Source organism: Haliaeetus albicilla, chromosome 3 (genome assembly GCF_947461875.1).
Source record: "Haliaeetus albicilla chromosome 3, bHalAlb1.1, whole genome shotgun sequence".
Taxonomy (NCBI): Eukaryota; Metazoa; Chordata; class Aves; order Accipitriformes; family Accipitridae; genus Haliaeetus; species Haliaeetus albicilla.
In genome coordinates this window covers 11,845,655-11,873,251 of record NC_091485.1, presented here as the reverse complement: position 1 = coordinate 11,873,251, position 27,597 = coordinate 11,845,655, and the positions used below count along the sequence as shown (strand labels likewise).

General features: G+C 42.0%; 1 protein-coding gene and 1 long non-coding RNA gene across 5 annotated transcripts in view; one reads left to right on the top strand and one right to left on the bottom strand.

Annotated features, from left to right (window-relative positions):
• Positions 1–3,777: 3,777 nt before the first annotated feature.
• Positions 3,778–7,440, bottom strand: LOC138684686 (uncharacterized). Its single transcript, XR_011323929.1, has 3 exons — positions 7,395–7,440; positions 6,044–6,088; positions 3,778–3,948 (listed from the first exon to the last, which is right to left on the bottom strand). It is a non-coding gene; the product is annotated as an uncharacterized lncRNA (long non-coding RNA).
• Positions 7,441–7,501: 61 nt separating this feature from the next.
• The window catches only part of ZNF236 (zinc finger protein 236), a 100,801-nt gene continuing 80,705 nt past the window's right edge, over positions 7,502–27,597 (top strand). For all 4 annotated transcript variants that reach the window (XM_069778845.1, XM_069778846.1, XM_069778844.1 and 1 more), the window contains exons 1-3: positions 7,502–7,569; positions 21,518–21,660; positions 23,594–23,758. In XM_069778845.1, the coding sequence (XP_069634946.1) occupies positions 7,509–7,569; positions 21,518–21,660; positions 23,594–23,758 (369 nt within the window). In that variant the 5' untranslated portion in view covers positions 7,502–7,508. The remainder of the gene's footprint in view (positions 7,570–21,517; positions 21,661–23,593; positions 23,759–27,597) is intronic.

Here is a 27,597-nt window from a genome sequence, read left to right as displayed (position 1 = left end):
CCCCAAAAAAGGACACACAAAGAAAACATACAGAGAAAGCTTAGAGGCTGCAATTTCAGGTAGTACAGACAACGCAGAAACCAATGTCACTAAAAGAAATAATGAAATTTATTAGACTAAATTTCTGACAAATTATTTAAAACAGATACCAAAGCAAAGCAAAGCAAAGCAAACCCAACACCCAATATCATCTAGAGCAGATAACACACTATGGCATCCCTGCAGAAAAGCTACTGGAAGATTAGCAGGTTGTATTTGAAGGACTGGAACGTCTTCCAGGGATGTTACACCCACAAACAGAAAATACAGTTCAGCTGGTGGAGTACCTGCACCACAGGTTATACATTACAAGAAAAGAAGAAATATGGGAGAATCAAATGCAATAGAAAAGACACAGCTCTAGTCATAGAGCCTCAGACTGATCAATGTGATAGTAATAACTGCACATTTAGGAAAGCTGCACAAGAAAACTGTGGTATCTGTGTTCAGTTTTAAACGTGGAATGAGCCTTTGAATCCCAGTGTAGGAACCAACCTAGATTACACAGTTTTGTAGGAATTCATAGCAATCCAATTCGAACTCGCAACACCAATAACAAATGTAATTTCTATCCTTTAGATGATCAGTTTGAGTTAGTGCCCAGCTGGCAGCAGATGAAAGTCACACAGACGTGAGATAATCTCAGTTCAGCAGCATATGTTAAAAGAAGCTGCTAGGCTCAGTGTTGTCCTTACTGGATTAGTGGTCCCAGTCTCAAAACACACTAAAATTTCACCTTTAATATAGCTGTACTATCTCAATATACTATAGTACGATAGTGTACTACCTCACTATGCTGAATTTTCTCTTAAAATACTGAACTGTACATGCAGCCTTATGGCTGCCAACAAGAATTTTATGGGTACTATTCAAGTGGCTAACAGTATTTTCATTTACCTTTTTGATCTTCATTAAACATTTTTTGTAACGAATGTAAACATTAGGTTTTTACAGAGTATTAGTTTTTCATTAAAATACTATTTTCCACTGGAACAGCACCTTTAGAAGCAAGCTAGTTGACAGGGCTGGAAACCCAAATCCTTTCGCCACACAAAAACAAATCAAGAAAGTAGGAGGCACCCTTTCTTTGATAAATGAACAAACTAACCTAGCAAAGCAGAAAACATTTATCTTCCCTTGGAAATTAATATGTTACCATTGGAAAACTACTTCTTTAGTGAAATCCTACATACAAAATGTATACTGCAGTTCTCACAGCCTATAATTTTAACAATTACATACACGCTAAATATACACCAGGTCCATTCTAGCTTTTGCTATTATAGTAATATGAGAGAAGGCTGCTGCTTTTATTGACATTTCCACATTACCGCAGGTTGTAGTTCAGGTTATGTCCTACAAGCATGAAGTTGCTCTTCCTGGTACAGCTTATTTCATTTTGACAACACGTACAAGTCATTCCTAAGTGTATTTACTGTTTTGTGCCTACAGTAGCCAAATGTGCTGGTATAGCTACTGAAACACCCTTCTATGAAGGCCTGGCTATACTATGTACATAGGATATTGCGATGGCCTTTATTTCTCTCACCTCTGGCTGAACCCAGAACTACTCTGGTGTATCAGTATTTCCATCATGTAGGGAAAATTGCAAAGTTTTTTCTTAAAATGCCATTGCCTAAAGTCAAACCATGATACAAAAATATATTCATTAGAAGTATGTTTGTTTCTACTTCACAAGCATTCAGATATGCAAAAGCTAAAATATGAGAATTCAAAAGGTGTTATACTTATTTGAATGTCGTTATTTTAAGCAGATTGTGGAGGGATTTGCCAGCTTGGAACACTACACACCTACAGCTTTAACTCAGGGTAAGTACTGTGCTGCTCCAGCTTGGAAAACATGGACAGAGAGCTGTTACACGACCCAGTTCCTTAGAATGAAAAAAAAAAAAAAAATTGAGCAAATTCTAATCATTTTTTTGGAAACATGTATAAAAAGGATAAATTTGAAGTGTTATTGGAGAGAGTAATGCATTGGAGAGTTTAGCATCCTGGCTTAAAATTCATGCTAGAGTCAAAATTTTCTATCATTGGTTTCACTGATGAGTGCAGCAAATTTATGTGCCCTCTTAATAAAAAGGGTTGCAACATAATCTGATAAACAGAGGCAGTCTGTTCAAATCAAGCAAACCCAAACTGAAGTTAGACAGCTGGCATGGGAATTTTAGTCCAAACAGTTCAAGTGTAGCAAAGCCATAAGCAACTGAAAATAGTCTCTTACAACAGTAAGAGCCTGACAAATGTAACAGTAAATACTACCCTACTTAGTAAGTAGCTTTACTGAGATGGTTCACCAGATTTCATTAGTTTGCCTTAAAATTTAGTAGCACATCGAGTACTACTAGTTGGTAGTAAAACCTAGAATTCAATTTGTTCTGTGGCCTTGTGTTAACCTTTCTCTGTCACTATATTCTTCATCTGTAGATAAAAAGCAAGCATAACTTTTCATGTTGCATATTTTAAGGGCTGACACTATAGCTGCTTTTCTTCCTAGAAATTAGTGATACCAGATAAAATTCATGATAGGAAGACTTAAAGGCCAACCAGCTAGCACTCTCTGTATTATGTTACAGATTCCATCTGGGGAACAGACCCACGCTTCCTTTGCATGGACAGCAGAGCATGAGTAATGGCTCTCAACTGAGAAGGGACTGGGTTGCAATGCTAGGGCACACCCCAAAACTGAGAAGTTTCCTGTGTAGCATCTCCAGAGTAATGCCAGAGACTTTAGAGAAAGACTGTAATAGGTTTTTTATTATTTACAAACCACAACAAATTTTAAATATTTTGAAATATCATAATCTCTGCAAATGTAGACAATAGATTCATTAACAAGTAGAGCAACAGTTTTAGCTATGCATGCAGTGCCTTTCTTCCAGGAGTTGCAAAGTGCAGATGACAAATATGTCAATCACATAGACAAAGAAGGGAAATTACACAGAAATTAAACAGCTTCGATAGATTGAAAATGGCTGTAAAGTTACAGACAATATTTTAAGCATATGATTTACCACTGAATTTTCTTATTAATAAAAAGTTATTTTTGTATGCTCTTCAACACCAATTCCATACACCCTTCATAAACCGTTATTTGTCTCCCAGTACCACAGGCCCCTTGAGAATCTGAAGTAAAATCTGATGTCTCTTCTACTTTTATGCAGAACTAGTTTTGTACAGAATGACAGAGTGATGCAGAAGTGTTAGAAGACTGATAGGCAACAACAAACACACCACATAAATCTGGAACAGATGATGCACAGATTTTTGCAGTACAGAATTAACCATGACTGTATGTGCTGCTGCTGAACACTGAAAGAACGTGCAGGGAACAATGATGTTGAAAAGCTAAAATAGAGATTAAAGTTGGCTTTTGCATTAGACTTGAAAAAAGAGGTACAATTTTCATTACTCTCAGTCCGGACCGAAGTTGCCTGCACAGACAATCCCACTTACATTCCTGCAAAGTGTGCATCAGTTCTTTTTAAAACTGAACCAAAACTCAAGATTCAAAGTTCTTAATCCTAAAGCAGAAGACCTCAACAAAAAATACAGATAATCCTGATAACAAAGTTAGAGCAAAATCAGGAGTAATAGTTAAAATAATGAGCTTGTGCAAAGTTTTTCTAGATACTGATTCAGTTGGGGTTCTTTGTTTCTGAGTCCTGTCCCTAGGGTCCAACTGAAATCATGTGAACAGCTGTCCCCTTGTCTCGACCAGCAATCTTAATTTTCAGCACAGAACTAGCCTATAACCACCAGAGGCCACTGCTGTTCTTTGCCTTTTCCCTGCCCGTAGCTGGGCTGTAGTGAGTAGTCAGCTCACAGGGGCTCCCCGCAAGCATCACAGCAGCTTCAGTCCTCCTTTCCGTATTTATCAATACTGCACTCCTGCGGAGAAAATGAAATACAGTACACTTTTTACTTGAAGATAGAAGAAGAAAAAATATCTAAATATTGCTTACCCAACCCTAGCCTTCAGGAAGAAATTAAACCTTGCATTCCAAAAACCTGATTTCATTCTTCAATATGATTAAATTTGGTAGCTAAAGGCAAGTTTTTACATGCAATTTAATTAGGTATCTGAAAGGCATTTAACTTAAAACTGATGAAAAAAATAGCTCCATACATTTGCCACAGAACAAGACAAATGAATCAACAAAGTGTTAATTAACATTCAGTGATGTAAAAACTATTAAGTAATGTTTTGCTGCTATAGTTTACAGGTGTCAGTATCCAGCCTGCTTATTTGTCAGGTGAAGACCCTAGTGACTGGAAAAAGGGAAACATTACACTCATTTTTAAAAAGGGTGGAAAGGAGGACCCTGGGAACTACTGACCTGTCAGCCTCACCTCTGTGCCTGGAAAGATCATGGAACAGATCTTCCTAGAAGCTAAGCTGAGGACAGGGAGGTGATTTTGAGACAGCCAGCATGGCTTCACCAAGGGCAAGTCCTGCCTCACCAAACTCATGGCCTTCTGTGGTGGAGTGACTACATCAGTGGACAAGGGAAGAGCTGTGGATGTCGTCTAGCTGGACTTCTGTAAGGCCTTTGACACGGTGCCCCACAACATCCTTCTCTCTAAATTGGAGAGATATGGATTTGATGGGTGGACTGTTTGGTGGATGAGGAATTGGTTGGATGGTCGCATCCAGAGAGTAGTGGTCAACAGCTCGATGTCCATACGGAAATCAGTGATGAGTGGTGTCCCTCAGGGGTCCATATTGGGACCAGTACTGCTTAGTATCTTCATCAGTGACATAGACAGTGGGATCGAGTGCACCCTCAGCAAACTTGCAGACACCACCAAGCTGAGTAGTGTGGTTGACATGCCTGAGGGACGGGATGCCATCCAGAGGGACCTGGACAAGCTTGAGAAGTGGGCCCATGTTAACCTCATGAGGTTCAACAAGGCCAAGTGCAAGGTCCTGCACATGGGTCAAGGCAGCCCCCAGTATCAATACAGGCTGGAGGATGAGTGGGTTGAGAAGAGCCCTGCCAAGAAGGACTTGGGGGTACTGGTGGATGAAAAGCTGGACATCACCCAGCAATGTGCGCTCACAGCCCAGAAAGCCAACCGAATCCTGGGCTGCAGCAAAAGAAACGCGACCAGCAGGTCGAGGGAGGGGATTCTCCCCCTCTACTCCACTCTGGTGAGACCCCACCCGGAGTACTGCATTCAGCTCTGGGGCCCCCAACAGAAGAAGGACACGGACCTGCTGGAGTGAGTCCAGAGAAGGGCCACAAAGATGGTCAGAGGGCTGGAGCACCTCTCCTATGAAGACAGGCTGAGGGAGTTGGGGTTGTTCAGCCTGGAGAAGAGAAGGCTCCAGGGAGACCCTATAGCAGCCTGCCAGTACCTAAAGGGGGCCTACAGGAAAGCTGGAGAGGGACTTCTTACAAGGGCATATAGTGATAGGACAAGGGGTAATGGCTTTAAACTGAAAGAGCGTAGATTTAGATTAGATGTAAGGAAGAAGTTCTTCACTGTGAGGGTGGTGAGGCACTGGAACAGGTTGCCCAGAGAGGCTGCGGATGCCCCATCCCTGGCAGTGTTCAAGGCCAGGCTGGATGGGGCTTTGAGCAACCTGGTCTAGTGGAAAGTGTCCCTGCTCATTGCAGGGGGTTGGACTGGATGACCTTTAAAGGTCCCTTCCAACCCAAACCATTCTATGATTCTAGGATTCTATTTTTTTTGATCAGTGATCTGAAGTACCTGCTTAATACTACCTGCAGAGACTACAGCAAGTGACATTAAAGTAATGAATGTAATAAATGAGGACAGGATCATTCAGCTTGCTTAACTAAGCCTACATGATATTAAGTGTGTTTTAATACAGGCTACTGAAACACTGTATGGTTTGAAATAAAGAACCCAGCCAAGTGCTGGCCATATAGGATGGGGAGAGGAAAAAAGGCATATCCTGGAAAGCAACAAGAAGAACTTGAGCATTTTCACAGTTGAGCAACTAAGCAGCACCAACCTGGCTCAGCGGGAGGTGGGTTTTGGATCAATCTTTGGGTAAAGACTGAGTAGCAAGAAAAAGGTCATTTTATCACTGTAGGCAGCATTCTCATAGCAGTTCCCTTTGTACAGATATACACCCTTTATAAAAGGGTATGAAAAGATGCAGAAGGAAAATGTAACTCAGAGAAAGCTTTGGAATCTTACATAGATCAAACTAGTGAGATGATGAAAAAAGATTAATCAAGTCGCCCATCAAAAGCGTTTTGTATTTTTAATTTAGCAAGGAAGAGGTGCAATAAAAATCTCATTTTAGAAACTGAAGCCCTATGAATTCAAACCCAACATACAGCCGTGTCTTCAGAGACAATGAAACCCGTGAAGCCCTGGAACAAGCCATCAATAAAAGCATCTCCACTTCTATCGATACCTTTCCAGAAGGCACACTTCCACTGCACACAGGTGACGGCGTTCAGTATTATGGCTTACGACAGTGAAAACCTGCTGTTAAATGATCTTTTATGACCCCCCCTTCCCCAGGTCTCCTCACGCAGTACGCGATTCAGGCAGCAGAGCTCAGAAAGGTCACAGGCCGACCGGGATTTAAGCAGCAAACCCCGCCAGCCCTGACAGGGATGAGGGCTGGAGGCGAACACCTTTCCGAGCCCCGTTACTCTGTTACGGAGTTCTCGGGCTAGAACCAGAATTCGCGGAGGGCGCAGGGAACGATCGCCCCCAGGGAACGGCGCCTGAGGGCCCAACCGCTCGGGACCTGAGGCCGCCCCGCCCGTTTCTACGCTCTGAATGGGAAACTTCAGCCCTCCTGCGGGAGCCACAGGCACGCAGACCCGCCGTGCCGGCTCCTACGGCCAGGAGGAGCGGAGGCCCCGACGGCGCCACACACAACCCCGCTCCGCCAGAGCCCGCCGCTTCCCGCCGGCCGCACCCTGGCGCATGCGCCGCCATACCCAGATGTACCACCCCTCCCCAAAAGGCGCGCAGGCACATAAATCCCCCCCCCCCCCCCCGCCACCTAGCGCATGCGCAACTAAGCCTCCCTGCCACCGCCCCTCCGCGACCTCTTTCACACCGCCGGGTACCCCCCCCTCCCCTCCCCGGCGAGGCGCCCTCAGTGCGCCTGCGCCGCCTGGCCTTGCCGTGAGTTCGCCTCTTCCCCGCTCGCTCTTCACCCTCCCGCCTCCCCCTCCCTCCCTTCCTGCCCACTGCGGGCCGTTGTGCGCCTGCGCCAGCCCCCCCCCCCCCCCCCCCGCGGCCTACTCCCACAGCGCCGAGTCCCCGTCGGCCCCCGTATAGGGCCGGGTTCGTTTCTCTCTCTCGTCCCCGCCCTCCTCGTCCCCCCCTTCACCAACCGCCGCGTCCTTCCGCCGTTGCCAAGTGTGTGTGTGTGTGTGTGTGTGCGCGCGCGCGCGCGCGCGCTCGGGGAGGGAGGGGGGGCGGGGGGTAGGGAGGGGGTGGGGGCAGCCATGCCGAGGGGGCGGCCTCCCAAAGGCAGCAGGGAGAGTAGCAGGGCCGGCACCGAGTCAGGTAAAGAGCGCGGCCGGGCTGAGCGCGATAGGCGCCCGGGGCGGGTGGGGGGGTTGGAAGAGAGCGGGGCGCGGCGAGAAGGCGGAAAAAAAAAAAAAAAAAAAAAAAAAAAAGCCTCCGCCGGGCTCCGCATATAGTCCCCGGATATGGGGGAGGAAGGCCGGGTCTATTGTGTGAGTGTATAGGCGAGAGAGGGCGGAGGGGAGGGAGGGGAGCCTGGCCCGGCCCTGCGGAATGATACCGAGCGGGCAGCTCCCGCCGCCGCACACGGCCGCGGCGGGGGGAGCGCGGCTGGCCCGCCGGGCCCTGCCGCTCTGCCCGCGGCCTCTCGGGGAGCGGCGGCCGCCGTTCATGGCCCCTTCGCCCGCAGAGGGTGCGGGGGGACGAAGCGGCCGAGGCGCAGGTCGTTGCCTTGGCTTCTTTGCCCGCGGTGGGGCGGCGGCGAGGCTGCCGGCCGCCGGGGAAGGGTGTCTCGGCCCAGGCCAGCGGCCTTGCCTTCCTCTTCCTCCCGGTGCTGCCGGGGCAGGTGCCGGCGCCGGGCTGGCCGGAGCGGGTGAGGGCCGGAGGAAGAGCCCGGGCGGGCTTGCGGCGGGCAGGACAGGAAGGCTCCCGACTCCTTCCGCCTCTCCTGCCTTTTTTTTTTTTTTTTTGGCCTTTTCTTTTTTTCCTTCCCCCCCCTCGCACTGCCTCCCCCCTCCCCCCCTCTCCCCCGGGCCAAATTAATGAGAGCTTCGAAAAAAGGATGATAAACGAGTGCAACTTAAGATTCAACTCTCCCATTTTTCTGATTACGAGAAGGAGGGTTTGCTTGTTTTGAGGTTTTAAAAAACACCTTTTAGTCGTTTTCTTTGTGAGTATATGTATCAGAAAGAGCTGGTGGTCTTTCCCAAACGCTTACTAGTGCGTGTCACTCTATTTTCTAATCTTTGCTTGCATTTTAGCATCGTTGGTGACTACAGAATACTTAAGTGGCAGGATTGCTTTGATGGGCTTGAGTTTTTTTGACAGCAGTTTGTAGCTAGCGAGTTTTACGGCTCTTTTGTGTAGTTCGTTCCTGATGACGTTACTAGGGATCCATGAGTAGTATCTGAATAAAGCCCGCAAACTGCAAAAATCCTGTGTTTTGGGTAGACCTGAAACCCTCTTCAGTGACTTCTCTTTCAGCACAAGCTTGTGGCCATAGATTTTTTTTTTTTCTTAACCAGATAGAACAGGGAGAGGTTTCATAAAACATTCAAATACCATGGTTCTTTCTGTCATGAAAAGTCAACTCATTAATATTTTCAGTATATATTTAGAATGTCTGGTTTTCTGAATGCTTGCAGATGAGCTCTGGCTCTTCAAGAGGAATGTGTAGGTGAGCCTTCTGTGGAATACATCTTGTAGAATCTGTAGAATTACTGGCAGGCAAAAAAAAAAAAAGTAATGCTGTACTGTTACATGAGTGTTGGGAAGCTGGGTAAAATGTTTTCTCCAGCGTGGAAAGCCAAATGGGCCACAGGAAGTTTTTATTTTATTTTTTTTGTTGGAGCCATTGATCTCAGCTCTTGAACACTAAATAATAAGTATATAAAGAAGGACCCAAAGAGCTTTGGCTGTTAGCTGTTTTGGAAGCTGTGGTTTTGGTTTTTTTTAAAGTTTATTTTAACTGTCTACTTAATTCTCTAGTAGTTCTTGCAAGGGTACACATGTATCATATGCATGTAAGCTGCTGTAATAATGGCACGGTGTATGAATGAGAAAAGCTGTCCAGAAAAAGTGCCTAGTAGCTGCATCCCTTTTGCCTATGGTTGGATCTTGATCTTAGACCCTTCCTATGCTAAGAGGTATGGCTGACAGGACTTACGGTGGGTTCAATCATATTTTGTATTTTTCATATATTTAATTTTTTAAATATTTACTAATGAAATTGTTTCATAGGGGTAGTTTGATTGCAGACAGTGGTTTAGAATTACAGGGTCTAGGGCTACCACAGGGATTCAGAGACTTCTATGGTCTGCAATTGCAAGGCCTCTGCCCTGTATAGGCAAATTTTGCGGCTTCTGGAGTTTTTGGTCCTTGAGATTTCAGCAGTTTGGGAAAACGGCAAAGTCAGTGTTGGCAAGCGTCACATTTTTTTCTGCACTTACATGTGGCTGAAAGAAGGTCATGAATGAAGAAGCTGGCTGAGCAGGACAGCTTGGATCTGGGAAATTTATGTTCTCAGAACATTTGGCTGTTTGCGCCATTCAGATACAGGCTGACAGACTTTGAAAACTGGCTGTGAATTCCATAGGCTTTGCTTTTAGGAGCAGGAATTTTATTTAGAAAATAGCTGTTTACAAAAATAAATTTCCTATCTCTTGTTTAGGAAACTGTACCTTTTTAGGTGTTGTTCCTTTTTAGTGTGTGCCCTCAGAATTCCTACAACCCTGGTATGCTAATGTCTTTCATGGAAGAGAAGTGTTGCTCTCTGTAGTTGTGCAGTCTGCATGTTTATGATAATACAGCTTTGTTTTTGGAAGAAAATAAAGGTGAATCACCAGTGTCTTCTTGTGCAGCTTCCTTAGACTTTTTTAACCACCCTGCATGTCAAATACTAGAACATATTCTTTGTTCTAGGAAGATTAAGTATGTTAGAGAAAAAATTGAACTCTAGGCAGCAACAGTCAAAGCAGTACCTTGACCTCAATGGCTGCTATTCTAAGAGAACTTCTTTTGTATTGGTAGTGTTTTCCCCAAACTGTCTTGTAATTCTCTCTCTCTCTCTTTTTTTTTTAATTAAACTTAATTGAACTGTTCAAGTTGACCTCTCTGATGGGCACAAACTGAAACACAGGATGTTTGGTCTGAGCATAAGGAAACACTTTTACACAGTGAGGGCGACCAAGCACTGGCATTGGTTACACAAGGAACTTGTGGAGTCTCCTTCCACAGGGATATTAAAAAACCACCTATACGCAATCCTGGGCAACTGGCTGTAGGTGGCAGTGCTTGAGCAGAGGGGTTGGAAAAGATGACATCCAGAGGTCCCTTCCAACCTGAAACATTCTGTGATTCTCCTTTGAGGTGGATGCAGTATAGGGTATGATTCTCAAGAAGCTTAAAAGAGCTATTCTTCTGCAATTTGGGGTTTTGCTGCTCTTTGATTGTTTCTCTGGCTGCTTAGCAGCGGCTGTATAGCAAATCCTTCTACAGAGGTGCTGCAAGTCCTTGGCTCTTGCCTTTCTGAAAATTTCAGGATGAGACCTTGTATGTATATTAAGCAAGAAGAATGCATTAGAAAAAATGCTACTCTGTGCAGATGCTTTTAAAGGAAGAAAAGGACAAGCAGCTCTTAACACGTAATTGGTGTTAACACACTAATAGTACCTTTACACAGGTTCTTGTGACATAGCCTCTAACCTAAGAAGGAAGTTAAAGAATTCATGTGTGTAGCCTCAGAGTTTCCAGTGTGGCTGCTGTGATTATAAGTAACCTGCATTACAGCGTTTGAGCTGTCAGAGTTTTAGGCCATGTGAATTTTCTGTAGTCTGTTGGGCATTGTTGCCAACATTCATTTGAGAACCACTGGCGGAGGGGCAGTTCTGTTTTCTCTGTTCCCTTAGGAATCTGTGTAAGACACTAGAAAGCAATTTCCAATGCTATTGTGCAGCTAAGGTAGCACAAAGAAAACATGCAGGGCAACATTTATTGTGTTCTATTTATTTTGGTATATGTTTTCTTATGCCCCTTTCTGAATATACTTATTTCTCTGATTTAAGCTTGTATATCTTAGCGATACTTTCTTAGTTAATACTACCTCAAACTGTTAGATGTACTTTTAGTTTTACTAGCTGACATTGCAGAAGATATTCTTTGTATGCTTTCTTTAAGAAATTGGTGTAATAGAAGATGCTAATTTTAAATATTTTTGGAGCTTGGGAGAAGTGCCTAAAAATTGAAAAGAAAAAGCCTTGAAACACACAAGTGTTTTGGAAGATGTGATGTGATTTTGCTTTGAGAAAAGCTTTTAAAAATATGGTAGGCCTCACAGTGTAAGGATGTTATTTTGAAAAATCTTACTAAACTCTTTGTTTTAATGAGAATTTAGCAATGAAGAGTTGCTATTAAGCTGGAATTGAAATAAATACCAGGCTTTCACTGTTCAGTTAGCTAATGAAAAGACAATGTTTGAAGACATATTTGTTACAAATCCAGAGTAATATTTTGGGTGCTTATGGCAATGTTATTAGCTGCTATAGTGGACCTGGGTTTTCTATAGGTCCTGTGAAAACTGGAGACTTTGTCGCTAGTTCTTTCTCTTAATTTGTGAGAATTTCCATTTTGTCCCAGTAAATGTGTAGCTGTTGCCATGAGTTGGTAGTCACTGTTTCGCTATTTCTGTCATTATTTCAGGTGTATCAGAAGGATTTTGAGGACTCTGTTGCTGTTCTTGGAGCCTCAGTCTTCTTTTCTTCCCCTAAATTTTCCTTCCCTATAGTGAAGGTCCTCTCTATTTGTACCAGTGCTGTTTGTCACTGTTTGAATAGCAGCAACATGAAATGGCTAGTTTTGACTTTCACAACTGTCTGATCATTCTCAAATAGCAGAAGAGGAATTCTTGAAACAGCAAAGTGAAATATTTGCAGGGTGTACTGAAGCAGTTTTTAAGCCTCGAGTGTATGTCCTATATTTAAACCCAAAGGCTACTTCTACACGTTTAAGCTGAATTCCTTTGTGAGTGCAGTTAAAACTGAGTATGTTGTGCCTTCAGAGGGCCTGAATTTTAACAGACTTCACATATGAAGAGTGGTAAATATTAAATACACAAAGATAAGAAACACAGAGAAGGAGATGTAGCTTCAAGTCTGCGTCTGCAGAACTGGCTGTATTTTGTTTGCTGCCTGTCAGTCCTCTAGCATCAGTTAGGGTGTGGGTATATTGAATTAGGAGAAAGTCAGTTCCGAGGCTTTACATTCCAATTTTGTATTACTGAAGAAAAATGCAACTTGAACTTACCAGTTAGGTCTTCCCTGAATTTATACTATGTAGAATATTTTAGTAGTGCACTAGGATTTTATATGGTGACCTCTGACTGACAGGAGAAGAATAAGTGAGTGATGTTGGGCAGGCAAGAATGAAGAGGTGGTGGTGCTGCAGCTGTGATGTGGGCCAAATCTTTTAAATGTGATAGGTATAGGTATTTGCTTTTTCAAACGTGCAGGAGGGACAACTGGCCAAACTTTTGCCTTAGAAAAGATAATCTTTAGGCTTTAATAGTGATACTTTTGTTTGGTCATCTCACTGTTCTGCAGTAACAAAATCTAAGTTTGTGTACGAGGGGTATGTTGGGTCTTAACGAGAAGAAGAGAGACTTAGATTATACTGGTGTACTTTAATTCCACATTAGTTCCTCACTACACTTGATATATGTCTATGGCTTTTCCCCAGTGATCTATGCAGTTAAATAACTTGTGTTTAAGTTCTGGCTGTGTGATAACCTCAGCCCTTGTTCTGTCCCTTCTCCATAGCTTTCTGCCAATTGCAGGTCCTTGTTATTTTATTCCCTATTGCAGTTGCACTCATACCTTCATACCTCATTCTTTCCTATGCATTAAGTGCTTCCAGATGTAATTAAATGTCTGTTTGAGACCTCTCATGTCTTTTTCTTTTGAGTTTTTCTGCTGTAGTTGGATTGTGTTCACTCTCGGGGAGAGGGAAGATCATCTAGCAAATCATTTAATTCTGAAATTTCTGTTAACGTTGTAGTGGCTGGGAATAGGTAACGGTCAAGGTCTCAAGCATGAGACATCTCCCAATCGTGTAAAAACAAACAGCTGAAAAATGCTAGCTTGGTATATTCATATGCAGGTGTCAAAAAAAGTGTAACTCCTGGTTTGGAATATTTAGCAGTAAATATAGCAATATTTACCTGAATGTCAGATGAAGCTATCAGAGTTGGTTAAAGAAATGCCAATTTTCAGTTATCTGTGTAGATTAGGATGACGTGGATGGTATCTGTATGTGGTGGGTTGACCCTGGCCAGCAATTTAGCACCCTCCAGCCACTCGCTCACTTCCTCCTGCAGTAGGGTGGTAGAGAGAATTGGAATAGCAAAAGCAAGAAAAAGTGTGTGGGTTGGGATGAAGACAGTTTAATAAATGAAGGAGAAAAGTAAAAATAACAAACAAACACCAACCACAAAAAAACCAAACAATGAACCAACAAAAACCCCAAACTAAGTGGTGCAAAGGCAAACATTCCCCACCTCTCACAAGTAGACTGATGCTCAGTCAGTCTCTGAGCAAAGACTACCTTGGAAGGACTACCCCTGAGTTTGTATTGCTGAGTGTGATGTTGTACCGCATGGAACATCCCTTTGGTTAATTTGCGTCAGCTGTCCCCTCCACCTTCTCTGCCACCCTCATCCTGCTCGTTGCAGGGGCAGAGTGAGAAACAGAGAAGGCCTTCACACTGTACAAGCACTGTTCAGCAATAGTTAAAGCATTGGTGTGTTGTCAGCATTGTTTTAGTCACAAATTAAAACGCAGCACCATACGGGCTGCTGTGAAGAAAGTTAACTCCATTCCAGCCAGACCCAGTACAATCAATTTAACATCTAACCAGTCCTGTCAGTCAGGCTTCTCTGCTGCCTGCAGCGCATCAGTGTGGCTGTGCAACTTCGGGAGTCATCTGTGGTCTTGAAAGGAGTGCAGCTGCTTTGTGTTGGCAAATGCTGAGCAATTGGCACCTGGACATCCATCCCAGCAGTGTGCTCCTGGAAGCTAAGTGTCTGGACTGGTACTACTTCAAATACCAGATTGAGTATTGACCAAAATGTAATAAAACTGCCTTGTCTTATATGAGCAAATCTTGATTGATTTCTGGATTTTGGTCCAATACGTGGACCGAGAGTTGAGTCTTTCCCCTGCTCCTCCCTTCAGAAGTCATGAGGAATGGCTGTTTGCTGTTTTTGTTTAAGAATGCTGACCAAGGTTTAAACTAACCTGATTCTTTTATGATTGCAGAACTAAGCAAAATGTTTTAATGATTCATTATCTTTTGTGTTCTATGACTTCAAGTGTAGTATGAGGAAACATTAACATTGCCACCCCTGTTTTGTTCTCTTGTTCTCCCACTTTCTTTCGGCTCATAAGTGAGTAAATAGGTTTTGATAGGGTCAGACCCTTTTGTTCCTAGACTTGCCAGCTGCCATTTAACTTCAGTGACAAGTTTTCATCCATGAATTCCGCAAGCTTGAGTGTTGTATTCGCTGTGTCCTCTCAGTCGGATGTGAGTAGGCTATTAGAGATCTAATAAGGCTGTGCTGCATTTACAGCTGAATGAGTCCATCTGCGCCTTGCAGAGAGGACTGCAGGCTGTCATGAGGCACAGTGCTGCTTACATAAGGAAGGAATGGTTGGGAGTGCTCTAATTCTGTCTTCCTCCTTCCACATTGAGTTGTCATCGGTGGCTTATAGCAGAGAGCACCTGCTTGCTGACTCAACTCCCGAGGTCAAGTTTTCATGAAGGCTGTATCACAGAAATCTGTAGCTGAGTTGACCCGAAGCTTCATTGCTGCTGCTTCTCTGTGAGGGACAATTAATTTGAAAAGAACTTAAAGGCTGTAACGTTAAAGGTTGTAACATTAAGAGTATTTTAAAAGTCCATCTTTATTATCATTGATAGGTACTTTGTAAATCTGATTCTGGTATTTTTGGACACTTTGGACAAACTGTAAGCATACAGACAAAATGTATGTTTGACAGTGCGTAATGAGCTAAGTCCTCCCTGTTTAATTGTATTGATGCTTGACTGTCTCTCTCAAGCTGTGATGGAATAGGGCTGATTTATGTTGCAACTAGACAAACATGCCAATTGGGGGGAAGAAAAAAAAAAAAGACAGTAGCTTTTGCACTGTTTCCATGCAGCTAATATTAATAAACGGCAGTGTTCTAAACTTTGCAGCTGTTCAGCGACGTTTATCAATTGTTGTAGTGTGCAGACCTGAAAGGATCACTTATTTTTCAGGGGATTAGTTACTCTGATACTCATTTTGTGTTTTCTCTGTGTGTGTGTTTGTTTATGGATGTCAGTAAGTAGCTTCTCTCTAGTAAGAGCATGCCAGCTTTTCATGTGATTTTGCTGATGTTATATGCTTAATCAGCTAATGTCATCTCTAACTAAAAACTCAAAACTTTTAATTCTGTGTTGTTGACTTGAATGGCATTCTGTTAGTTCATTAACAGACAGCAGACTTGTGTTTTCGTCTGGACAGTGTATATCTGACAATAAATAGATTGCTTAATCTGTGTAGTTAATATTTATATTTTTCTGAGAGCGTAAGTACCATATTAGGAATTTATGATAGGGTTGCTAATCTGATAAATGGTGAATTATGACCATCAAACACTATGCCACTTACGTCAGTATTTTTATTTTGTTTCCCTTTGGTACACAAGGGAAGTTTAGAGTTGCTTTTTTTTTTAATTAACAAATTTCTCAGTGCATTTAAAAGTACGGGTTCCATACTCCACTGCCAACTTCTTGAATTGGCATCATCTGTGTGGTTTTGGTATTCAAAAATATTGGCCTTTAAGATAGATTCAGTGTTTTGCAGCATTTGACTGGTTTCATGATCCAGGCTGATGCGTCTGAAAGCATTTTTTTCTCTGATATAAGGAAAGATGATTGCACAACTGGGTTTTATTGCTGATTTCCCTGAAATATGGTAGGCTATTACTTTGAATTGCTATGATAGAGGTATCAGTGTAAATAGTGTCTTCATCTGGTTATTAATTATTGCAACAAAAAACTCTCAAACTTTTATTTCTTTTTTATATTGAAGTGAAGACAGACCCAAGTCATACTTTATGAGTCTGTGACACCTGCCTGAAAAGTCAAAATGTAGCTCACTTGCTTGTTACTTTTTTTAATTTGCAATGTCTTTCCTGTTTTTCTGTCTTCCCCGTTTTAAACACAACTTAACAGTTTTGTCCTTGCAGTTATCCAGTAGCATGATTTCAGTAGGGATATTATTCTGAATATGCTCCTTGTTGCTGGAAGAATAAAATAAAAAGTCACTTCCTGTATCTTTAAGAAAAGGGAGCTGTGCAACTCTCAGAAATACCCAGTATTTGTCTGGTAATAGAGGACCAAACTATTTTAGTGAGAATACAAGTGAAAGAAGATGATTATAGTCTCATCTTTCCCTTAAGCTATTTCAGACACAGCGTTAATGAATAAATGAATTTGTGTTTTAATTTTAATCTGCATTAGATCCTGCCCTTTGAGTGAAAGTGAAACAACTGAACTTTCAGAGTTCTTTTAAATCCAAACTGGACTGTTTTTCTATTCTTACCGGCTGTAACTACTTAGAGCAGTCTTCAGCCTGATCGTCCAATAGTTGAGCCTTTGAAGATTTCTGGAATCTAACCTAAATTGATATGCTCTGCCTTATGCTTAAGGTTTTCTGCAGTGAGAGTGCTCTGCCAAGTCAAGCTGGACCTTACAGTCCAGTTGCTGATTCTGGGGTCCAGTCCTGGCTCCCAAACATTATTTTTTTTGCTCTTTAGCAGTATGAAAGATAGGACCAAAAAAGCATAAGATTGGGCTTTGGAAAGAGTTACAAAGATTTTCTTTGAAAGAGTAATGCTAGAGATGTTAACAGATGTAAGCAAGGAATTTTCTAAATGTGTGCCTTCTACTACTTCTTCCTTGGGGTCTGAGGGTCTTTAGGAAGGTGGAAAGGCTTGCAGGCAGCTTGGGTTTATGATCACCCATGAACTAGTCTTGAGAAACTCATGTTTTGACACGGGGTGTGATATGCTCAACTCATTTCCCGAAGTGTAGGCTGTTTTTTCTTTCCTATGAAATATTTTAAGGTTATGTTTCTGTTACCCCTTTCTGTTTATTTTAGTGGTGATCATTTCCTTCTTTTTGAAGAAAAGCTGAAATATCTTCATGCTGTATATCTCTGCATCAGGTGCTACGACTTCATACACTTATAGTCATCAAATTTTATTGAAACGTCACGAGGATATTTGATTTTTCATTAACATACAGTTAATTTAAACTCCTTTTTGAATTCCAGAAGAAAATTCATAGCTTGTAGATTAGTCAGTATTGTGGTTGATACAGATATGATACACATCTTAATAAAAATGATATATAGAAATGTTATTGACCTAAAAAGTAAGCAATTTGGTAATACTATTCAGACGCTAGTGAGCATGTTGCTTTTTCTGTGTTTCAAATTGTAGAGAAGTTAGCACCTTTGATTTTTTCAAAGTTACACTTTGGGTACTTCAGTTGCTTAGGTGTTGTTTTTCTATGTTGTCCAGTGTCTTTGATCTCCAGAGTGAGTGTTTAAAGATGACAGTCTCTTTGGTTCATGGAGAAGGTTTAAAGCCCTTTCTGAAATCATGGATTGGATCATTTTTCTGTTGTCAGTTTAAAGTGAGAGGTCAGGCCTTCATGGGGTTGAACAATCACTCCCTTTTCTAGGGGAAAAGACTCTTAGAATCATAGAATGGTTTGGGTGGAAGGGACCTTAAAGATCATCTAGTTCCAACCCCCCTGCCATGGGCAGGGATACCTACCACTTAGACCAGGTTGCTCAAAGCCCCATCCAACCTGGCCTTGAACACTTCCAGGGATGGGGCATCCACAACCTCTCTGGGCAACCTGTTCCAGTGCCTCACCACCCTCCCAGTGAAGGATTTCTTCCTTACATCTAATCTAAACCGTGCTCTACCAAGCAGATCCCTGAAGAGGCCAGAGTCTGCTCTCCTGAAGTCCAGGGTAGCGAGCTTGCTGTATGCCTTCCTCCCTGCCCTAAGGATCTTGAACTCCGCCATTTCATGGTCACTGCAGCCAAGGCTGCCCTTGAGCTTCACATTCCCCACCAGCCCCTCCTTGTTGGTGAGAACAAGGTCCAGCATAGGACCTCTCCTCATTGGCTCCTCCGTCACTTGGAGAAGGAAGTTATCCTCAACACATTCCAGGAACCTCCTGGGTTGCTTATGCCCTGCCATGTTGTCCTTCCAACAGATATCAGGGTGGTTGAAGTCCCCCATGAGGACCAGGACTTGTGAAGATGAGGCTGCTCCTATCTGTCTATAGAGGGCTTCATCCACTCGGTCTTCCTGATCGAGTGGCCTGTAGCAGACCCCTACTATAATGTCACCTGTCCCTGCCCTCCCTTTGGTCCTGACCCATGGGCTCTCAGTCAGATCCTCATCCATCCCCAGGTGGAGGTCCATGCACTCCAGCTGGTCATTGACATAGAGGGTGACACCCCCTCCTCCTCTCCCCTGCCTGTCCTTCCTAAAGAGCCTGTATCCTTCCATTCCAACACTCCAACAGCAGCCATCCCACTACATCTCCATGATGCCAATAAGATCATAGCCCTGCAGGTGTGCATGTCCCTAACTCCTGTTGTTTATTCCCCATGCTATGTGTGTTTGCATAGGGGCATTTAAGTTGGGCCCCGGTGAAGATGACTTAATGGCTGGGGTTCCTTTGTGCTGCTCTTCAGGTGCTCTCCTGCTCTCCTGTGATGCCTCTTGAGGCTCTGGGCATCTGTTGCTGGCACTGGCATCAAACTGGTAGCGAGAGAGGGATGGATTGAGGTTCCCTCCTGCAGCAACTTTAGTTTAAAGCCCTCTTCACCAGCTTGGCAAGCCTATGATGAAAGATGCTCTTCCCTTTCTCTGACAGACGGACCCCGTCAGCCCCCAGCAGACCAGGTTTTTCAAAGCGAGTCCCATGGTCTAAGTAGCCGAACCCCTGGCTGTAGCACTGGTCCTGTAACTATTTGTTGATTCGCCAGATTTGACTGGCCCTTTCAAACCTTTTCCTTTGACCAGGAGGACTGACGAAAAAACTACCACTGCTCCCAGGGCTCTGTAATCCTTCATGATACTCCTCAGACAGCTCCTGGCTGTATTACTGGTGCCCACATGAAACGAGAACAGCGGATGATAGTCGGTGGACCGTATGAAGCTTGGTAATATCTCAGTGACATCCCTGATACGAGCCCCTGGTATGCAGCACACCTCTCTAGAAAATGTGTCAGTTGGCAAATGGGTACCTCCGTACCTCTGAGAAGAGAATCGCCTACTAGGAAAGCTTCTTGCATTACATTTTCATATAGTCCAAGTACTGGAGTAGATTTTTCTTTCACCTCTCTTTTTCTTATCATGTCAGTATTTACAGAAACTGATTTTGTGCCCTTTATTATACTCAGGTATGTTTATCACAAGGACACTTAAAGGACAGTGTCTTGTAATTAAAGCTGTGCTTTTCAGCTTTTGAAATGTGAGCCTTTCAGAGATGTTGTTGATAGTGCCTGCATATACTATGAATTTACAGCTGAGAGTCCTTTAAAGGATGCAGTAGGTTTAAGTTTATATATGTGAAAGATTTGTGATACTTAAGCAAAGTGTTTCTGTCTGACAGAAAGATGTATAACTAAACTTTGCAAAGCAAAAGTTAATTGGGCAATTTAGTCCAGAAATGGGAAGTGCAAGTCCCCAGGAAGTTGGTTTTAGTTGTGATTTCTCACCCCAAATATCTTATGCTGAAATGTTTCCTAGAGCTTTCTCAACATCAAGCTTTTGAAGTTTGTTTATGAGAATTTTAGCAGGAAAAAAAGATGGTTAGGGCATAAGGTACTGATTTTTATTTCTTTTTTTCCTTGTAAATGGTGCGTTGAATGAGACAGGGCATTGAGGTAGGTGCAGTACTGAGCAGAAATACTATATGAATCGTAATCTTCAGTTTCCTCTGAGGAATTGTAAACAGGATGCTGTGAACTTGTAGTTTTGTTGCCTATGCCTAATTCTTACATGGTGAGAAGTACTGACTTTTAGTAAAGGGAAACATCAGGCCTTGCGTGTGTAGATAATAAAATCAGCATTCCCTTTTTTTTGCATCCTGTTGCATTCTGTTGTTGATGCACTTCATTGAATTGTGGCAGTGTTTGAAACTGAATTCTATGGGTTTTTTCACTTTAGTGTCCTTAATCTGCAGTATGAGTCAGATTTTAATTTTATTAATACTGCTTTGAATGTTCTTATGTATTTTAACTGCTCCTGCCAATTGCTTTTCTTAAAAGTTTTTCTTAAATAAAGATAAGTTCCTTAGTAATACAGTATCTTCTCAAGTTTAAAATGTGTTTAACTTACTTGGATTAATATTTTCCTTATATCTTAAATATTTATAGGACTGACTTAAGCCATTTGAGCCAGAGGATATAGAATCTTGCAACTTGTATATCAAAAGTTGTGTGACTGTAGGAGTTCAAAACAAGAAAGCTGTATGGGCTTAGACTGGGTCTATATAAAAAAAAAATTTTTTCTCCATTGAATTCATGTGTACACAGTTTGACTTGCAGTTTATTGTCTCTCAGCTTTTTGAAACGTTGGTATTGGTTTTACAACTGTAAAGGTAACTAATAAAGGTTTTACATTGCCAGAAGTAGAAGAAAGAAAAGATGCCTAATTTTTTCTTAAAGGAAAAGAAAAAAGAGAGAAAGTAGCAGGGGAGGGCAGAAAACCTGTGTAGTCAGAACTGCTGACTATGTTGTATTAAAAAGTTTTTTTTGGAAACACATGATGTAATATTATTAAAAGCAACCCCTGCCAGTATCTTACTCATACCTGGTGTTTTTGGCAGCATTTTATTTTGTTGCAAACTTGATGGGTATTTATGAAGCACAGAAAGACTTTATTTCAAATTACTAGGAAAAGGCGATCATTTATCTCCTTAGTGACTGGTGGTTAGAGAGATGGATGTATTCTGTTGATCCTGTGTCAATGGAAGCAGTAATGATCTTCGAGATCCTGTGAAGTTAGAATCTTTTATAAGTCAAAATCTTACACAAGTTTGAATAGTTTGTGCTTCAGAGAATTCTGGTTTTTACAATAAATTATAAGTAAATGAAATGTGACTTCGTACAAATGTTTTGTTGCTTGTTTTGTAGATGATGTTCTGACACCGAATATAGAGAACAGTAATTTTCCCTACCAAGTACCGACCTTCCATAAGTGTGAAATCTGTTTGCTGTCTTTTCCAAAAGAGACCCAGTTCCAGCGCCATATGAGGGATCATGAGCAAAATGACAAGGTATGAATTTTAGTAGGTGTAAACTTAGAAAATACCAGTGTATATTGATATTTTCATACACTGACAAGTAAAGCTAACACAAGACATCACTTTCATTTTTTTTTTAATCACATCACTAATAATTACTACTTGGGGACCTCAGAGTTTTATGAAGTTTCTCTTCCATGTTTCCTCATTTTTCCTTTGAGACAGTACCTTAATTTGATGTCATTTAGTTAGATTGTTGTTTCCAGTTCAGTAATTTTTAGTTTTAGCCATTTTCTTTGATTTATAAAATATTCAAGTAGGTGAGAAAATCTATGGGTTTCTTTTAATCAAATTTGCAAACTGATTCTACACATTAGCAATAAAAAGAAAATAATGCTTGTATTGATTAACTGGACCCCACTAGTCTCTTACAGATGTTCTCAATAATGTCAAACAACCTAATCTAGTATGTATGTATTAGTAAATTAATGTCATCACTTCAGCTGCTTACAAATCAAATTTGGGAAAGAATGAGAAGAATACAGATATGTGATTAAGACTGGAATGGCTTTTTAAATGAAGCTTTTGCCACAGGTTTCATATGTAATCTGAAGCATTTAATTTCTGTTCCTTGCTTTCTATTTCACAAAGCTAAAACTACTTTACATGTGATGGAAAAATAGTTTTAGTACTGTTTGAAGTAGCTGTAGATACAGATTAATTTTTACAAAATGTAGGACTTTGAGATGATAATTCATGTATACAAAGAACTACTTACACAAGTTTCAGTGCTGTAAAGTTGATACATAAAAAATGGAAGATGGTATTGTTAAAACCATGCTATTGCACGCTTGTGTAAGAGCCTTTATATCTAAAAGTGAAGGTGCTCTTAAAAGAATTTTCGTGGTTTAACCCCAGCCAGCAACTAAGCACCACGCAGCCGCTCACTCACTCCCCCACACCCAGTGGGATAGGGGAGAGAATTGGAAGGAAGAAGGTAAAACTCGTGGGTTGAGATAAGAACAGGTTAATAGAACAGAAAGGAAGAAAATGATAATGATCATAATAATAATAACAACAAAGGCAATAATAATAATAATAATATTAACAGAATTGGAATATACAAAACAAGTGATGCACAATGCAGTTGCTCACCACTCACTGACTGATGCCTAGTTAGTTCCTGAGCAGCGATTCCTCCCAGGCCAACCACCCCCCCCCCAGTTTATATACTGGGCATGACATCACATGGTATGGAATATCCCTTTGGCCAGTTTGGGTCAGCTGCCCTGGCTGTGTCCCCTCCCATCTTCTTGTGCCCCTCCAGCCTTCTTGCTGGCTGGGCATGAGAAGCTGAAAAATCCTTGACTTAGTGTAAACACTGCTTAGCAACAACTGAAAACGTCAGTGTGTTATCAACATTCTTCTCATACTGAATCCAAGACATAACACTATACCAGCTACTAGCAAGAAAATTAACTTTATCCCAGCTGAAACCAGGACAAGAATGAAAACTGATTGTGCAGATACCAACTGAAGAGCAGTCAATCCTAGCATAAACTAAGCTTTTTGCTTTGCTGGTTTAATTATTAATTTTGCTTAAGGAGAGTTCACAATCTCAGTTAAAGTAGGAAAATTTATTTCTGTCTCTTGCTCATTCTTCTCTCCTGCTAACTTCACTCTCCTCGGACAGTCTCAGTTTTGAGCCTCTGCTTTCTTTAGTTCCCCTGCCTTTTTTCCCCATATGCTCTTGAAATGCTGTATTTGCATTTTCAGTAGTGAGATACAAAGAATAGAGAATAATTAAGACTGGTATTATTAAGGATCGTTATCATATGTAGATACTTGAATTGCTCTTTTTTTATTTTAAACATTTTGATTTGTAAGGTTGTATGTGTCACCTAGGGTATATGTAACTTATGTGAGGATTGAATTTTGTCTTTATTTTTGTGGTTTTAACAAACAGCCTCACCGATGTGACCAGTGTCCGATGTCATTTAATGTTGAATTCAACTTGACACTTCATAAATGTACTCACAATGGTGAAGATCCTACATGTCCCGTGTGCAACAAGAAATTCTCCAGAGTAGCCAGTCTGAAAGCTCATATAATGCTACATGAGAAAGAAGAGGTAATTCATTAAACCTCATAATTTAAATTTTGAAAAGACGTGTCATAATGGTTGTACTTAATCCCTTACCTATATGATTTAGATTGGAGAATTGAATAAATGTTCTCATTCCGAAGAAATATAAAACTTTTAGTAGGGAGTCTGTTTTAATAATAGTAGCAGAAATTATTATACTAGATATAAGCAATTGTTCCCATCCTCTTTACTAACAAAGAGAATCTGTGCGTGTTTCATAGATATGATATATGAACATTAACTGATTAGTTATTTTACAAATACTTTTATTGTGAAGCAATTTCTCTGACTTCATGTACTTTGATAAGCCCAGATGTAATAGTCTGGGTGATCACTTTTGATGGCAGATGTCATCGTGAGGCACTCTCACCATCTATTTCTTGCATCATGAAGCTGTTCCCTTATCTAGAACTCCCACCCCTTTTCTTGAGTGGTTTTTTCGCTTGCGAGGACTTCTTATTCCTTTCCCTCTCACAATTTCATTTTCCATTTTTATAAGGCATTGGTTAAATTCTTGTCAAGGTATTAATGCATAGTAGTATTTTACACACTTTCTAGTTATTACTGCATTACTGCAGTTGCTGGAGTTGATTGTACTGCCTGGAATACCCAGTTTTCAATGTAATTACCTCTTCCTCCTGTGAAGGCTTTTTTAAAATTGTACTTTGTGTTGGAGAATTGGAGGTGAGTCAAGTATGCACTTTTATTGCCAGACTTCTAATCATAAACATAACAATTGTATGTTTCTCCATACCAATTGCAGACAGCTAATAGCAGTTTTGACCAGTAGGTTTGGGATGATAGGCCTATTTGCATTTTTCCCTAAACCAGACAGGGAATGCCATCTGTGGAGAATGTATTCCTTCTTCAATCTTGTTATCAGTTCATGTTTCATCATGTACACAACCAAGGTAAAATGAGAGGACTTGCGTACAATTTTGTTGCATGTTAATGTACCTATAATGATACATAGCTTAATGGGTGTTTATTGAGGAAACTTGATTTATGAATTGCTAAAAACATCAGAATAAGGAAACTGAGCATTGAGAAAGATGCCTAAGAGTGATTTTTAGTATTCATTTCTGTCACTAACTGATTTTTCATCTGCTTCAGCAGCTCTGCTTTTGATACTTGCTGCAGATGTCAGAAGAATAGGTTGTGTGATGCCTTCCAGTTTAAAACTCAATCTGCTGCTTGAAAATTAAATTTATAAAAATATGAATACCTTTCAATTGCTAATGAATGTATTCTTATAATGCCCTATAATTCTGTGGTAAAACAGAGATGAACATAAAAATTAATTCACAGAGAATTGTAAGAATGACTTTCCCATTAGTTATTCACAGGGCCTGTAGGAGAGCTGGAATTTGAACTTGAAGCAGAGGGTCTTGACGATGGTACTAGTTGTCATTCAGGAGTTTTTCATAATGTGCAGAATAAGAAGTTAAGTTATCAGTGGAGTACATTCTCCCTTCTGTTTGCTTTTCTTACTTCTGTTGTTAGAAGGGTTGAAAATTTGAAAACGAGCAAAGGTACATACTCACTTAGGGAACATATGTAGCAGTTGAGGAGATTGCTGTACAAAGCTGAGGTTTGGATAACTTTATCCTTGTTTTGTGCTGCATCAGCCAACTTTATCTACAAATGGAGTGCAGAAGGGCAATAACAAGAAACTAGTGTGTTTAGCTTCTTGAGATCTCCAGTTAGGTTGGGAGAGCGTGTCTGTCTGTGTTGAAATGCAGATTTTTGTGATCGCTCCTATGAGAGGTTTCCAGAAGGAATTTTCTGGGCTATTGAAATTGAGCTTGCAAGAGACTAAGTTTTCTCCTCACATTCTTTGGTGATTTCTGTGTGATAAACTGGTGTAATGGAAAAAAATCATGTTTGAAATTCCTCACTTTCAGGTAGCTTTCTTTTAAGAAGTCATAAAGAACGTACCTTGTGTAAATATGCCCAACCTTGTAGAGGATTCTTGATTTTGTCAGTTTCCTCAGTGGCAATGGACAATGGTATCCGCTGCTACTTTTTGACCTGGTGAGACAGGAATGCTAAATACAAACTGAAAATTTTTAATTTATTGCACTAAAACTGCTAAAATGTCGTCTTCCTCTGTGAGCATGAGGTTTTCTTGGGCTTTAGGAAAACCTTAATCATAGAATCATAGAATGGTTTGGGTGGAAGGGACCTTAAAGAACATCTAGTTCCAACCCCCCTGCCAGGGGCAGGGACACTTTCCACTAGACCAGGTTGCTCAAAGCCCCATCCAACCTGGCCTTGAACACTGCCAGGGATGGGGCATCCACAACCTCTCTGGGCAGCCTGTTCCAGTGCCTCACCACCCTCACAGTGAAGAACTTCTTCCTTACATCTGATCTAAATCTACCCTCTTTCAGTTTAAAGCCATCACCCCTTGTCCTATCACTATATGCCCTTGTAAGAAGTCCCTCTCCAGCTTTCCTGTAGGCCCCCTTTATGTACTGGAAGGCTGCTGTAGGGTCTCGAGCCTTCTCTTCTCCAGGCTGAACAACCCCAACTCCCTCAGCCTGTCTTCATAGGAGAGGTGCTCCAGCCCTCTGATCATCTTTGTGGCACTTCTCTGGACTCACTCCAGCAGGTCCGTGTCCTTCTTCTGTTGGGGGCCCCAGAGCTGAATGCAGTACTCCAGGTGGGGTCTCACCAGAGTGGAGTAGAGGGGGAGAATCCCCTCCCTCAACCTGCTGGTCACGCTTCTTTTGATGCACCCAGGATTTGGTTGGCTTTCTGGGCTGTGAGCGCACATTGCTGGGTGATGTCCAGCTTTTCATCCACCAGTACCCCCAAGTCCTTCTCCTCAGGGCTGCTCTCAATCCACTCATTGCCCAGTCTGTATTTGTGCTTGGGATTGCTCTGACCCATGTGCAGGACCTTGCACTTGGCCTTGTTGAACTTCATGAGTTGTGCGCAGGCCTACCTCTCAAGCCTGTCAGGGTCCCTCTGGATGGCATCCCTTCCCTCCAGCGTGTCAACCTCACCACACAGCTTGGTGTTGTCGGCAAACTTGCTGAGGGTGCGCTCAATCCCACTGTCAGTGTTGCTGACAAAGACGCTAAACAGCTCCGGTCCCAATACTGACCCGTGAGGAATGCCACTCGACACTGGTCCCCACTCAGACATTGAGCCGTTGACTGCTGCTCTTTGAGTGCGACCATCCAGCCAATTCCTTATCTACAGAGTGGTCCATCCGCCAGATCAATGTCTCTCCAATTCAGAGACAAGGATGTCATGCGGGACAGTGTCAAACATTTTGCAGAAGTACAGGTAGATGATGTCCGTTGCTCTTCCCTTATCCACCAACACTGTAACCCTGTCATAAAAGGCCACCAGATTTGTCAGGCTCAATTTGCCCTTAATGAAGCCATGTTGGCTGTCTCCAACCACCTCCTTATTTTCCATTTGCCTTAGCATAGTTTCCAGGAGGGTTCGCTCCATGATCTTCCTGGGCACAGAGGTGAGACTGACTGGCCTGTAGCTCCCTGGGTCCTCTTTTTTTCCCTTTTTAAAACTGGGGGTTATGTTTCCCCTTTTCCAGTCAGTGGGAACTTCTCTGGACTGCCACGACTTCTCAAATATGATGGATAGTGGCTTAGTCACTTATCTGCCAGTTCCTTCAGGACCCGTGGATGCATCTCATCAGGTCCCATGGACTTGTGCACCTTCAGGTTCCTTAGATGGTCTCAAACCTGATCTTCTCCTACAGTGGGTGGTTCTTCATTCCCCAAGTCCCTGCCTTTGCCTTCTGTATCTTGGGTGGTTGTTTTGGGTTTGTGTGGCGGGGTTTTTGGTAG